The sequence below is a fragment of the Chelonia mydas genome, chromosome 2, assembly GCF_015237465.2.
Source record: "Chelonia mydas isolate rCheMyd1 chromosome 2, rCheMyd1.pri.v2, whole genome shotgun sequence".
In the NCBI taxonomy this organism is placed as follows: domain Eukaryota; kingdom Metazoa; phylum Chordata; order Testudines; family Cheloniidae; genus Chelonia; species Chelonia mydas.
In genome coordinates this window covers 189,807,447-189,821,349 of record NC_057850.1, presented here as the reverse complement: position 1 = coordinate 189,821,349, position 13,903 = coordinate 189,807,447, and the positions used below count along the sequence as shown (strand labels likewise).

The following is a 13,903-nucleotide window of genomic DNA, read 5'->3' as shown; positions in this document are numbered from 1 at the left end:
TTTCAGTCCTCTTCCATTTGAGTTAAAGACAGGCACTCACTTTATGGTCTAACTGTTGAATGCAACAAGTTGTGACTGGTCCATGAAATTAAAATTCCCTCTCAAGAGTCTGAGTCTTGTGGAAGTGCACTTAAGCTGTGCTGTTTGTTGTAGTGCCATATATGCAAACACTCATCAGTAGTCAGCAAGAAAAGCCTAAAGATACAAAAGCAATTAACAAAAATTGCTTTGACTATCTAAAATGTACTAGATACCTTTTTAAAAAAACTAATTCTTCCTTTGGATCTCTTTTTGTCAGCCAGCTTTATAGGGCATTTGGTGAATGGTGGGAAAGCGTCTACTCCATTCCCATTAAAAAACAAAACGTCCTTTGATGGCTTAAAATGCAAATATACATTTAAATAAAGTTAATTTCCTTCACCAGAGAAAGATCTCTGTCTATCTGGATAGCCTACTCGCCACTCCCGTAACTGGCATTTTTGTTGGCAGTCTCAGTGTAGAGATCAGAGTTTGAATGGGCATGGAAAATGAACATCCCTCAAGATCTGCATTGCAGTGCAGAGAGAATGCAGCGAAGCTTGCTGTCCGTCCTCTACCTCTTCTATGGGTGAACTCCCCTCTCTCTTGTGCGTGTGTGTATACATATATATAATAAACGGGATGGAATAGTCTGCATAGATTTAGGGTTAAATATAATAACGTGCATTTTTCTTTTTTTTCTTTTCTTTTCTTTTCTCTGTAGGTATGGGAAAATTGTATCCACAAAGGCAATTCTTGACAAAAACACAAATCAGTGCAAAGGTATGTGCAAAGAGTCCTCCCAATGAGTTCGATGTCTGTTTGGCTGATTGACTGGTATTCCATCCGCCAAGGTTCGGGCTCCGACTGTGCAATCAACACAATGTACAGTATATTGCAAACATATTTAATAATGCCAGAGCTCTGAGTTGTATTTTCCAGTAACATTGCTCATTAATTTTTTTCATTAACAAACAAAATGAAAATCGCAAATCAGAACAGGTTTCAAATTGCTTCGGTAGAAAAGTAAATTACCTTCTAACCACATAGCGTTGTCTGATTTGAATGATATCATCAGTGATGCAAATTGATTTCCTATAGCAAAATGAGAAACCCTTGGGAAAACTTTCCCAAGCAAAACCTGGTTTAATTTTTCTATTCTAGAATGTCTCAGACTACATTACTGGAAGAAGAAAATATGCACTGTGGCACAACATTGATCATAAAATTGTGACATAGTGGTATGAAAATGATTTCTCTTACTCTTGCAGTTTTGCATTTTTAATTTCTTTGATAATATTTCAAAATATTCTGTTTCTTTTAGTGAAATACAATGTGTATTGTGGAGATATGGTGTTTGCATGTGTCTATATCTTTCTCTAGATAGATACATACAGAGATTTCTGACTAGAATAATTATCTGATAAACAGTCTGAAGGTCCATCTTTTCCATGGGTGGGACTTTAACTGTTGGTTCTCACAGTGGAGTCCACTTCCCGGCAGGATAACACTGTAATTCCACAGCTAGTGAACTGTAGAATCTTTTTGCACTGATGTCTCACCGGATTTGCCTCACAAGGAGTGGATTCTGGAAGAAAGCATTTTCTATGTAGCCCTGGTAAGAAAAGGTCTGTGGCATCTTAAGGTAGCAAACTAAGTGAAATATGAGGTTAGTGATGAAATAAGATGTGAAGAGGGGAAATATGGAAGGAAACTTGAGGAAAAGTGAGAAGGGACAAAATCCTGCTAGTGTTACAAAAGCGTGCTTCGTAACTGGCAGAAGAAGCATATGGAGTTTCTTTCCCTATAACCCATGCAGCAGCAGTACTGGATAGCCACACAATGGTATATTAGGAAGGGGGACTGAAATTGTACCCTCACAAAACACCACAGTCCCAAAAAGGCATGGTTTGCCACCTGGTGCATGTAGTCAGGCTCTAGGACTCATTGTACACACACTATGCTGGCCTGCATATGCAAGATGGGGTGCTTGCTGCTGCTTTAAAATTAACAGCAGTGTCTATCTCATCAAACAATCCGACAAGATGGTGCCTTATGTTCAGCACTGCACCACTGTTCCCACCAACCTTTTGGAAATAACAATGGGCTATAATACAAGGAAAGGATGTGGCTGAAAAATACATATAAAAATGTGTGGGGGGGGAGAAGAGGGTGCTGAGAGACAGAAAGAAGAGAATGGAGGGATTTAGCCTTCTATTTCTGGGTTTTGGGGCTGTTTCATTTTGTCTTCTGTTATATCACAGCAATAGGTGCTATGTAATAATGATAATTTAATAAGGTTTGTTTTCACTATAGTTTACAGCAAGGAAAAAGTGAGACACATTTGTTCATGTTTTAGAGGAAAGATCTTTATGGCATGAGTAGTACAACTGAATGACCGTAAACATGGACTTATTTACAATAGATGGCATGGAAATGGCAAATGTAGTAAGGATGAGCATTTTGCTTATTTAAATAATGGGTAACAGTTCGTTCCTCTTTGGCAAAAACAAACTTCTTAAAGGTGCAGAAAAGAATGAGATGGCCAGTCAAGTAGGCACACCAGTCTGTAATGTAGGTGGTGTACCATCAAATATAAAGGGAGTGATTATAGTAAAATCTGAGAGTGGTGGGAAGTCATCTTGCGATTTTAAGACTCAGAAACATATTTCAATGCCACTTGATATTTGGCCAAGTTACAGCAGTGAGTTTAAAAACTCAAACCTCCAAATAAAGAGTTCACATGACAGCAAAAAAAAAAAGATAATTTTAAGAAATTGCACAGGTATCAATGAGATTCCTCACAGATCCACTGAGACAGAGTGACAGGTTTCAGAGTAGCAGCCGTGTTAGTCTGTATTCTCAAAAAGAAAAGGAGTACTTGTGGCACCTTAGAGACTAGCAAATTTATTTGAGCATAAGCTTTCGTGAGCTACAGCTCACTTCATCGGATGCATTCAGGTGTAGCTCACGAAAGCTTATGCTCAAATAAATTTGTTAGTCTCTAAGGTGCCACAAGTACTCCTTTTCTTTTTGAGACAGAATGCTCTGTCTAACTTGAAGTGTTACATGTATCCTTTTCCAACAATGAGGAAAACAGATTGAATTTTGGTTTGATTTATTCTTCAAACATTCCTCTGCCTGTAAAAATTCACTTGCACCATGTTAAGGACTAGTGTTATCAAAACGTTTTTTTTTTCTGGTGAGAATTAAACAGTTGTATCCAAGAAAACATATATTCCAAGATAGTTCACTAGGGAAACCTTTTGACGTAATCTTTCATTTCAAGATTGTTCTTCTTGGGTAGCATACACACTGAGGCATAGCAGCAGCAACAATCACTCTGTAATAGAACAGTATATTAAAAAAAACAAGCACAGTCATGACAAAGTGGCCAAAAGTCACTGAACAAAACAGGGAACAGTCCAATATGGAGCGTAATGAAAAATGGACATATGATTCATACGGATATTCAAACACAAAAACTTGATGACACCTAATGTACAAGTTGGAGAATTTTTGCTGTTTTTGCTTTTCCTTCCATGCATTTGCCTTCTGGGTCTAGCGTATTTGCTGATTTTAAAAGTCGGGGAAAATTATGTAAGAGAAACATTAATCTTAAATGCATAGACTCTTCCCTTTGCAGGGTTTTTTCCTCCAACTGGCTTGCCTTTGATAGGCTTACATGTTTAGAGCAGAGGGAATGAGTAATGGATGTTTCACAGTACAGTTTCCATACCTCATAGCAATGGAATACAGAACAGTTAATCTGCCAAATATACAAGTCCATTCCTTAATGTATGAATTTCTGTCATCTTCATCTGCCCTTGCAGACTCTTTAATGGTGTGCATGCAGATTTACTTCCTAGTTTACTCAGGAGCTCACATTGTCTTGGGCATTTCATCAGCACCTTAAAAGATGAGCCATGGGAGAATGATCAGAGGTCTTAATTCCTACCTATGAGGATCATTCAGTTTTATGAAATAAAAACCATGAAATGCAGTAGCTTCTAGAAGACAAACACTTCAACCTTACAGACTTCATTTTACAGAATAGAGGGAGTGCCTGCCTTGATTTAATGAGTGGCAGTGTTTTGTCTTTGGAGGGAAATTTATCTAACTTGATGAGGGAAACCACAGAGACTTCATAAGTAATTGTCCTACTTCACTGAAACCTCTTTCTTTTCCAGAAACCTGTTGCTAGATACTACTTATTCATATTTAAAAGGCAAAAGTTTGGGTTACAAATGTGCTTTCATTAGGGTTTCTTAAAGTTTAAGGTCAGAAGGGAACATCTAGTCTGCCCTCCTGTATATCACAGGTCATTCAGCTCCAGCCAGTTACCTCTGTATTGAGCCCAAGATTCAAAGCCCACTGAGCCTTATCGTATATGAATTTATCTTTCTTTGTGTATAGAAAAGGGTGACCTTGTTGCCCTAGCCACAGGGCGGCTACAAGAGTAGAGAGGCAATGAGCAGGAAGTGATATGGTGATGCCAACTACCTCTGCACTGATATTGGTTTGTCTTGTCTTAAATTTAAGTAAGTGGGACTATTCATGTGCTTAAGTACCTGCATGAACCGAAACCTAATGTAAACGAGGTGCTCGGATGGGCTGGTAACCAGACCCTTAGAAGCATCTGGATAGGTATGTATGTAATATATTGTATATATCTGTAAACCTGAGACAGTAACTATTTTACAGCTGGACTCTGAAGATAAATGCTCTTACATCACTTTGAAAATATGTATTGCTGTACCTATGCTTTGTATTTATTAATTATTATTGTGTTATCATATTTAAAGTGAAGGAGTTTGGCTCAGAATAGCAACATGGAGCAAGCCCATGTGAAATCATATTCTAGTGAAGAAAGCAGCTAAGCTCCGTGGACAGCTCTTTAGACAATAAATTTTATTTATTGGGAATAGCACTGAACTGAACTGAAATAAGTGTGCTCTGTTAGTTATGATTCTCAGAACTGCCATTCTGAGAGAGAGAGAGAGAGAGAGAAGAAAAAAATATCCAGCAAAGTGGTTCTGTGCTTGTTCACTGACTGTAAACTCCACACACGGGAGAGCATGCATGGGGGGGAATGGCTCTCATGGACAGGAAATAATTTGTAACACACATTTATTTAATTTTGAAACCATATGCTTATATAAAAAAATTAGAATCTCCTATTTTAGATAGCTGGATACATAATGAATGTGCAAAAAGAAAAGGAGTACTTGTGGCACCTTAGAGACTAACAAATTTATTTGAGCATAAGCTTTCGTGAGCTACAGCTCACTTCATCGGATGCATTCAGTGGAAAATACAGTGGGGAGATTTATATACATAGAGAACATGAAACAATGGGTGTTACCATACACACTGTAAGGAGAGTGATCACTTAAGGTGAGTTATTACCAGCAAAGGGGAGGTGGGGCAGAACCTTTTGTAGTGATAATCAAGGTGGGCCATTTCCAGCAGTTGACAAGAACGTCTGAGGAACAGTGCGAGGTGGGAGGGGGGAATAAACATGGAGAAACAGTTTTACTTTGTGTAATGACCCATCCACTCCCAGTCTCTATTCAAGCCTAAGTTAATTGTATCCAGTTTGCAAATTAATTCCAATTCAGCAGTCTCTCGTTGGAGTCTGTTTTTGAAGGTTTTTTTGTTGAAGAATTGCCACTTTTAGGTCTGTAATCGAGTGACCAAAGAGATTGAAGTGTTCTCCGACTGGTTTTTGACTGTTATAATTCTTGATGTCTGATTTATGTCCATTTATTCCTTTACGTAGAGACTGTCCAGTTTGACCAATGTACATGGCAGAGGGGCATTGCTGGCACACGATGGCATATATCACATTGGTAGATGTGCAGGTGAACGAGCCTCTGATGGTGTGGCTGATGTGATTTAGGCCCTATGATGGTGTCCCCTGAATAGATATGTGGGCTTTGTTGCAAGGATAGGTTCCTGTGTTAGTGGTTCCATTGTGTAGTGTGTGTAGTTGCTGGTGAGTATTTGTTTCAGGTTGGGGGGCTGTCTGTAAGGAAGGACTGGCCTGTCTCCCAGGATCTGTGAGAGTGATGGGTCATCCTTCAGGATAGGTTGTAGATCCTTGATGATGCATTGGAGAGGTTTTAGTTGGGGGCTGAAGGTGATGGCTAGTGGCGTTCTGTTATTTTCTTTGCAGGGCCTGTCCTGTAGTAGGTGACTTCTGGTTACTCTTCTGGCTCTGTCAATCTGTTTCTTCACTTCAGCAGGTGGGTATTGTAGTTGTAAGAACGCTTGATAGAGATCTTGTAGGTGTTTGTCTCTGTCTGAGGGGTTGGAGCAAATGCAGATGTATCGTAGAGCTTGGCTGTAGACAATGGATCGTGTGGTGTGGTCTGGGTAAAAGCTGGAGGGATGTAGGTAGGAATAGCGGTCGGTAGGTTTCCGGTATAGGGTGGTGTTTATGTGACCATCGCTTATTAGCACCATAGTGTCCAGGAAGTGGATCTCTTGTGTGGACTGGTCCAGGCTGAGGTTGATGGTGGGATGAAAATTGTTGAAATCATGGTGGAATTCCTCAAGGGCTTCTTTTCCATGGGTCCAGATGATGAAGATGTCATCAATGTAGCGCAAGTAGAGTAGGGGCATTAGGGGATGAGAGCTGAGGAAGCGTTGTTCTAAGTTAGCCATAAAAATGTTGGCATACTGTGGGGCCATGCGGGTACCCATAGCAGTGCCGCTGATTTGAAGGTATACATTGTCCCTAAATGTGAAATAGTTGTGGGTGAGGACAAAGTCACAAAGTTCAGCCCCCAGGTTTGCCGTGACATTATCGAGGATACTGTTCCTGACGGCTTGTAGTCCATCTTTGTGTGGAATGTTAGTGAAGAGGGCTTCTACATCCATAGTGGCCAGGAAGGTGTTTTCAGGAAGATCACTGATGGATTGTAGTTTCCTCAGGAAGTCAGTGGTGTCTCGAAGATAGCTGGGAGTGCTGGTAGCGTAGGGCCTGAGGAGGGAGTCTATATAGCCAGACAATCCTGCTGTCGGGGTGCCAATGCCTGAGATGATGGGGCGTTCAGGATTTTCAGGTTTATGGATCTTGGGTAGCAGATAGAATACCCCAGGTTGGGGTTCCAGGGGTGTGTCTGTGCGGACTTGTTCTTGTGCTTTTTCAGGGAGTTTCTTGAGCAAATGGTGTAGTTTCTTTTGGTAACCCTCAGTGGGATCAGAGGGTAATGGTTTGTAGAAAGTGGTGTTGGAGAGCTGCCTAGTAGCCTCTTGTTCATATTCCGACCTATTCATGAGGACGACAGCACCTCCTTTGTCAGCCTTTTTGATTGTGATGTCAGAGTTGTTTTGAGGCTGTGGAAGGCATTGTGTTCTGCATGGCTGAGGTTATGGGGCAAGTGATGCTGCTTTTCCGTAATTTCAGCCCGTGCACATCGGCGGAAGCACTGTATGTAGAAGCCCAGTCTGTTGTGTTGACCTTCAGGAGGAGTCCACCCAGAATCCCTTCTTTTTGTAGTGTTGGTAGGAAGGTCTCTGTGGGTTAGTATGTTGTTCAGAGGTGTGTTGGAAATATTCCTTGAGTCGGAGACGTCGAAAATAGGATTCTAGGTCACCAGAGAACTGTATCATGCTCGTGGGGGTGGAGGGGCAGAAGGAGAGGCCCCGAGATAGGACAGATTCTTTGTTGGGCTAAGAGTATAGTTGGATAGATGAACAATATTGCTGGGTGGGTTAAGGGAACCACTGTTGTGGCCCCTTGTGGCATGTAGTAGTTTAGATTGTTTAGTGTCCTTTTTCTGTTGTAGAGAAGCAAAGTGTGTGTTGTAAAAACTTCATGAAAAAACTCGTACAGATACAGACAGACATCATCTTCCTTTCCAAATGCAAAAGATGGACATCATACCAAAAGGACTAAAGGTAAAAAATCCATTACAATCTACATACCACACAGACTCTGCTGACAGCTTGTGCCCCACGCTCTCAAAGAAACTGCGGAACCAATTGATCAACATCCTCTACAGCAAACAGGGAAAGATTAAGAATGAGCTCTGAAAACTGGATACTCTCATAAAAAACCAACCTTCCACACAAAGTTCCTCGTGACTGGACTTTACAAAAAGTAGACAAGCCATTTACAACACACACTTTGTCGTCCCCCCCCCCCCGCTGGTGATAGCTCACCTTAAGTGAAAAGAAAAGGAGTACTTGTGGCACCTTAGAGAGTAACCAATTTATTTGAGCATAAGCTTTCGTGAGCTACAGCTCACTTCATCGGATGCATACTGTGGAAAGTGTAGAAGATCTTTTATACACACAAAGCATGAAAAAATACTTCCCCCCACCCCACTCTCCTGCTGGCAATAGCTTATCTAAAGTGATCGCTCTCCTTACAATGTGTATGATAATCAAGTTGGGCCATTTCCAGTACAAATCCAGGTTTTCTCACCCCCCCCCGCACACAAACCCTCTCTCCTGCTGGCAATAGCTTATCTAAAGTGATAGCTCTCCTTACAATGTGTATGATAATCAAGTTGGGCCATTTCCAGCACAAATCCAGGTTTTCTCACCCCCCCACCCCACACACACACAAACCCTCTCTCCTGCTGGTAATAGCTTATCTAAAGTGACCACTCTCCTTACAATGTGTATGATAATCAAGGTGGGCCATTTCCAGCACAAATCCAGGGTTTAACAAGAACGTCTGGGGAGGGGGGGGGGGGGAGGAAAAAACAAGGGGAAATAAGTTACCTTGTATAATGACTTAGCCACTCCCAGTCTCTATTCAAGCCTAAGTTAATTGTATCCAATTTGCAAATGAATTCCAATTCAACAGTCTCTCGCTGGAGTCTGGTTTTGAAGTTTTTCTGTTGTAATATCGCAACTTTCTTGTCTGTAATCGCGTGACCAGAGAGATTGAAGTGTTCTCTGACTGGTTTATGAATGTTATAATTCTTGACATCTGATTTGTGTCCATTTATTCTTTTATGTAGAGACTGTCCAGTTTGACCAATGTACATGGCAGAGGGGCATTGCTGGCACATGATGGCATATATCACATTGGTGGATGTGCAGGTGAACGAGCCTCTGATAGCGTGGCTGATGTGATTAGGCCCTGTGATGGTGTCCCCTGAATAGATATGTGGGCACAGTTGGCAACGGGCTTTGTTGCAAGGATAGGTTCCTGGGTTAGTGGTTCTGTTGTGTGGTATGTGGTTGCTGGTGAGTATTTGCTTCAGGTTGGGGGGCTGTCTGTAGGCAAGGACTGGCCTGTCTCCCAGGATTTGTGAAAGTGTTGGGTCATCCTTCAGGATAGGTTGTAGATCCTTAATAATGCATTGGAGGGGTTTTAGTTGGGGGCTGAAGGTGACGGCTAGTGGCGTTCTGTTATTTTCTTTGTTGGGCCTGTCCTGTAGTAGGTGACTTCTGGGAACTCTTCTGGCTCTATCAATCTGTTTCTTCACTTCCGCAGGTGGGTATTGTAGTTGCAAGAATGCTTGATAGAGATCTTGTAGGTGTTTGTCTCTGTCTGAGGGGTTGGAGCAAATGCGGTTGTATCGCAGAGCTTGGCTGTAGACGATGGATCTACAATACCCCCCTCCCCCTCAGATGTTCTTGTTAAATCCTGGATTTGTGCTGGAAATGGCCCACCTTGATTATCATACACATTGTAAGGAGAGTGGTCACTTTAGATAAGGTGTTACCAGCAGGAGAGTGGGTTTGTGTGTGTGTGTGGGGGGGGGGGGGGGGGGGGGAGTGAGAAAACCTGGATTTGTGCTGGAAATGGCCCAACTTGATTATCATACACATTGTAAGGAGAGTGATCACTTTAGATAAGCTATTGCCAGCAGGAGAGTGGGGTGGGGGGAGGTATTTTTTCATGCTTTGTGTGTATAAAAGATCTTCTACACTTTCCCCAGTATGCATCCGATGAAGTGAGCTGTAGCTCATGAAAGCTTATGGTTAGTCTCTAAGGTGCCACAAGTACTCCTTTATTTTTTGCGAATACAGACTAACAAGGCTGTTACTCTGAAACCTGTCACCTTAAGTGATCACTCTCGTTACAGTGTGTATGGTAACACCCATTGTTTCATGTTCTCTATGTATATAAATCTCCCCACTGTATTTTCCACTGAATGCATCCGACGAAGTGAGCTATAGCTCACGAAAGCTTATGCTCAAATAAATTTGTTACTCTCTAAGGTGCCACAAGTACTCCTTTTCTTTTTGCGAATACAGACTAACACGGCTGCTACTCTGAAACCTGTCATAATGAATGTGGTGATTTTTATAGTCCTAGTTCTTTTTTAAAAAAATGCTCCATGCCATCAGTGAGATAAGAATCTACATGTTGTTAAAATGTAGCAATATGTAGCATTTTAATGTTGGGGTTTTCATGAAAGTGAGGGGTGTGACAGGGCTGGCTAGAGGATGAGCGTTGGAAGGCACGCTGCAAGTTTCTCTGCACAGCTCTGCCATTCCATCTCAGTTCTCACGTGTGGCAGCCCTTGCTTACTCAGTCTTAGGCCTCTTGAACAGAGACTGCAAATTATGCTGAGATGTGCCAAGCTTTTTAGGCAAGAAAGGATAGAAGTCCTAGAGTTGGAAGGGCACTGTATTAACCCACTGTGTCACATAGTCCCAAGTTCAACCATATTACTGATAGTTTTCCTTGTATCGTATGACAAATTTTATATTGTACACACTATTTTTTATAAAACCCAGTTCTGTCAACCCCAAAAATGCAGATTGGCTTAAAAATGAGGAGGGTTTTTTTTGTTAAATAATATGTTTTGGGTTCTTATTTGTCTTCTGGTTTCTCAGCCTCGGGGGTACACTCTTCTCAAGCTTTTCTTCCCAACCATGGGGGCTAGAAACTTTGTTTCATTCATGTAATCACATGAATCTGGGTGCCTCGTCTCTAAGAAACACACCAAATACTTGCAATTAAACCAGAAGAATTGGCAGCTCTGAAAACAGTACTGTTCTACTCTAAATGAAACAGTGGTAAATATTTTCCTTGAATGAAAACAGTTCCTCGCATCCAGCTATATTATTTGAAGCCCAAGAGTGTGCAGACATGAAGGCAATATTTTATTACTATTGTCCTTGAACCAAATTGGTATCAAGATAAATAAACTGTTGGTCTGCTTTTTCAAAGGATCTTAGCATGCTGAGCTCTCCTTGATTTTAGGATTCGGTAGCTCTGAAAGTCAGATTCTCTGTCTATCTTTATCCTCCCTGAACATGTATGTGTGTCACTACGCACTGTGGATGCTCAAGACCTGACTACCCAATACTGGCTGCAATATTTGTGATATAAGGCCTGAAAAAGCCCATTGAAGTTAATGGCAGTCTTTCTGTTGACTACACTTTGCTTTGAAGTAGGCCCATAAACCCTAATACAGGATAGTCAATTATTTTTGGTCAAGGTTCAAATTTCTTGGTTAAGGTATAGTCAAGGTGCAGACTCCAAAGAAAATAATGATAATATGTAAATAAAAAGATTTCGGGGTCCATTCAAAAGCATCTGGCCGTCCGGATTTGGCCTGTGGGCTGCCTGTTGACGACCCCGTCCTAATACAACGCCACAAATTTGACTATTTAACAGTAACCTAGGTGATTCGCAAATCGGATCTGACTGAGGATGCCCTAGCTGGGTTAATTAACTTGGAGATGAGAGAGAAGAGGTAGGTGGAGTAATATCATTTATTGGACCAACATCTGTTGGTGGAAGGTGCATGCTTTGAGAATTGTTCTTCAGGGCTGGGCAAAAAAAAGAAGCTGGCCCAATAAAATATATTACCTAACCTACCTTGTCTCTCTCATCTCTTGGGACCAAGACAGCTACTACAACACTGCAGATAACTTGGAGATGGCAGTTTCATATTTGTACATTTATAAACGCTTCCAAAGTTATTGCTAATGGAACTAAAATGGGTTTCATGAATAGTTCTGAACTTCTCACTGTACCTACATGATGGCAGCATTGGTTGTTTTCATCCCATTGCAAAGACTTTGATGGAGAGACACCCTCCAACATGTCTGCAAAGTATTACTTCTCATTTGTTGCAGCTCATGCCAGATTACAATTCTTGACTGTATTTAAAGTCTGTCCTGTTTTAAGTCGATCCTGTCAAATTTGTGTATTCGGTTTAAGGTCAAGGCTTCAAGAGAGAGGAAACGCCGCCTTAATTAGTTCTCCAGACTCTCTTATTTAAATAATTTTTTTGCCGTTTAGGAGAATATTTCCTTGGTCATTATCCCTTCATAAATTAGGTGATAAATGACCTAAAAAGTGTTTTCCATAAGGACCCCAAGATGCTCAAGTATGCTGTAGTATATAATTTTATCCTTGATTACATCAGTTTTTTAATTTGTTGAATACCAGTTCCAGAATTTGTAACCCCAAATCATTGGTGAATAAACCAATCATTTATCATCTTGTCATAGATGTTAAAAATCAATTTTCGGTTCATATTTTATACACTGGTCCATATAACCCTCAGTCAGTCTCCTGGTGTTCATTTCAAAAAGGTTTTGGCAAAGAGTAATCTTTCTGTATGTCTGCTGGTCTCAAGAGTGATTTGTAAACATTTGCTTTGTCCCATAGGCTGTTAGCAGAAGTCTTAAAGAGGATTTTTTTCAATACTAGTTCATGATGAGGTGGATTAAAATCTTCTGACACTACAATGGCTTTTTCCCCATCCCACAGAATCAATTTGCTTAGCTTGGACTTTCTGTTATGATCCTTCCTCATGGCATGTTGCTGGATCCCATGGCTTATATAAAAACCTATTTATCTGGTCTGTGGTTACTTGAAGCAGGTCATGCCTCCAATATCAATGCTCATTTGCTTATCCTAAACCCATTTCTTCCAAAGGTTTTGGATGTTTCTAAAAACTGCAACAAAATACTGTGGAAGCAGAACCCTGTTGTTCCATAAGGGGCCATGGTCATCATTGCTCAATTTCTACTACTTAGCTTGCTTTCACCACCTTTGTCCTGTTTATTTTGCTCTGGTACATATATTTCATTAGATGGTTTATATGTGTGCCAGAATCCCCATACATGCTTGATATAAAGTGACAGTTTGCTAACAAACTGTACTGACAGACACTTACTGAATTATAATTACTCAACGGGAACCATCCTGAATCAGCATCAGTTAATTACAGAATAGCTCGATCTCACTTTTATGCTATTCCGACAATCAGAAAAGTAATCATTTTCCATTTTTTTCAATTAATACATTTTCCTGACTTGTTTATAACATTGGAGCTATTTTAGTCAAGTGAATTAAATAAATGTTCTCTTTCTCAGTGGGTAATAAACAGAAAGTAAAGCACTAATAGGCATTCCATCCAGGCCACCGTTTTAATTAGAACTGGTGTACTCTAACTGTTTGGGGCTTCGTGCTCAGAGATGACATGGCCATTTTTTGATAACTGCATATAACTGCCTGAGGATGTATATGGAGAATGAGGGAAAAAAACCATAACCTTTGGCAGCAAAAACTTACGTCTCTATGCCGGGAGCAAAAGAACCACTCCATCAGCTCAGCCAGTACAAAGAGATAAACAGTGTTAATACTCTCATGTATTAATAGCGATAAGGGCCAGTTGTGCTAAACCCAGAACAAACACTAGTAAAAGACAGCCCTCCTCAAAAGTGCTTACAGTCTGGGGCCTCAATTATCAAAAGACTGGTGTGCATGCTTAACTTGATGCACTATGAGTCATGCCACTGACTTGAATGGGACTACTCACAGTGCATCAAGTTAAGCACACACACACAAATCTTTGCGGGATTGGGGCCTAGATTATAACAGGATATAATGAGTTGAAGAATCAAACTTAGGAAGTGGGAGAGGTGGAGGATGAGTTGACAGTAAAGC

At 40.8% G+C, this 13,903-nt stretch overlaps 1 protein-coding gene across 3 annotated transcripts in view; it reads left to right on the top strand.

Annotated features, from left to right (window-relative positions):
* RBMS3 (RNA binding motif single stranded interacting protein 3) overlaps positions 1–13,903 on the top strand; it is a 755,157-nt gene that overhangs the window by 350,860 nt on the left and 390,394 nt on the right. For all 3 annotated transcript variants that reach the window (XM_043540891.1, XM_043540894.1, XM_043540892.1), the window contains one exon: positions 743–801. In XM_043540891.1, the coding sequence (XP_043396826.1) occupies positions 743–801 (59 nt within the window). The remainder of the gene's footprint in view (positions 1–742; positions 802–13,903) is intronic.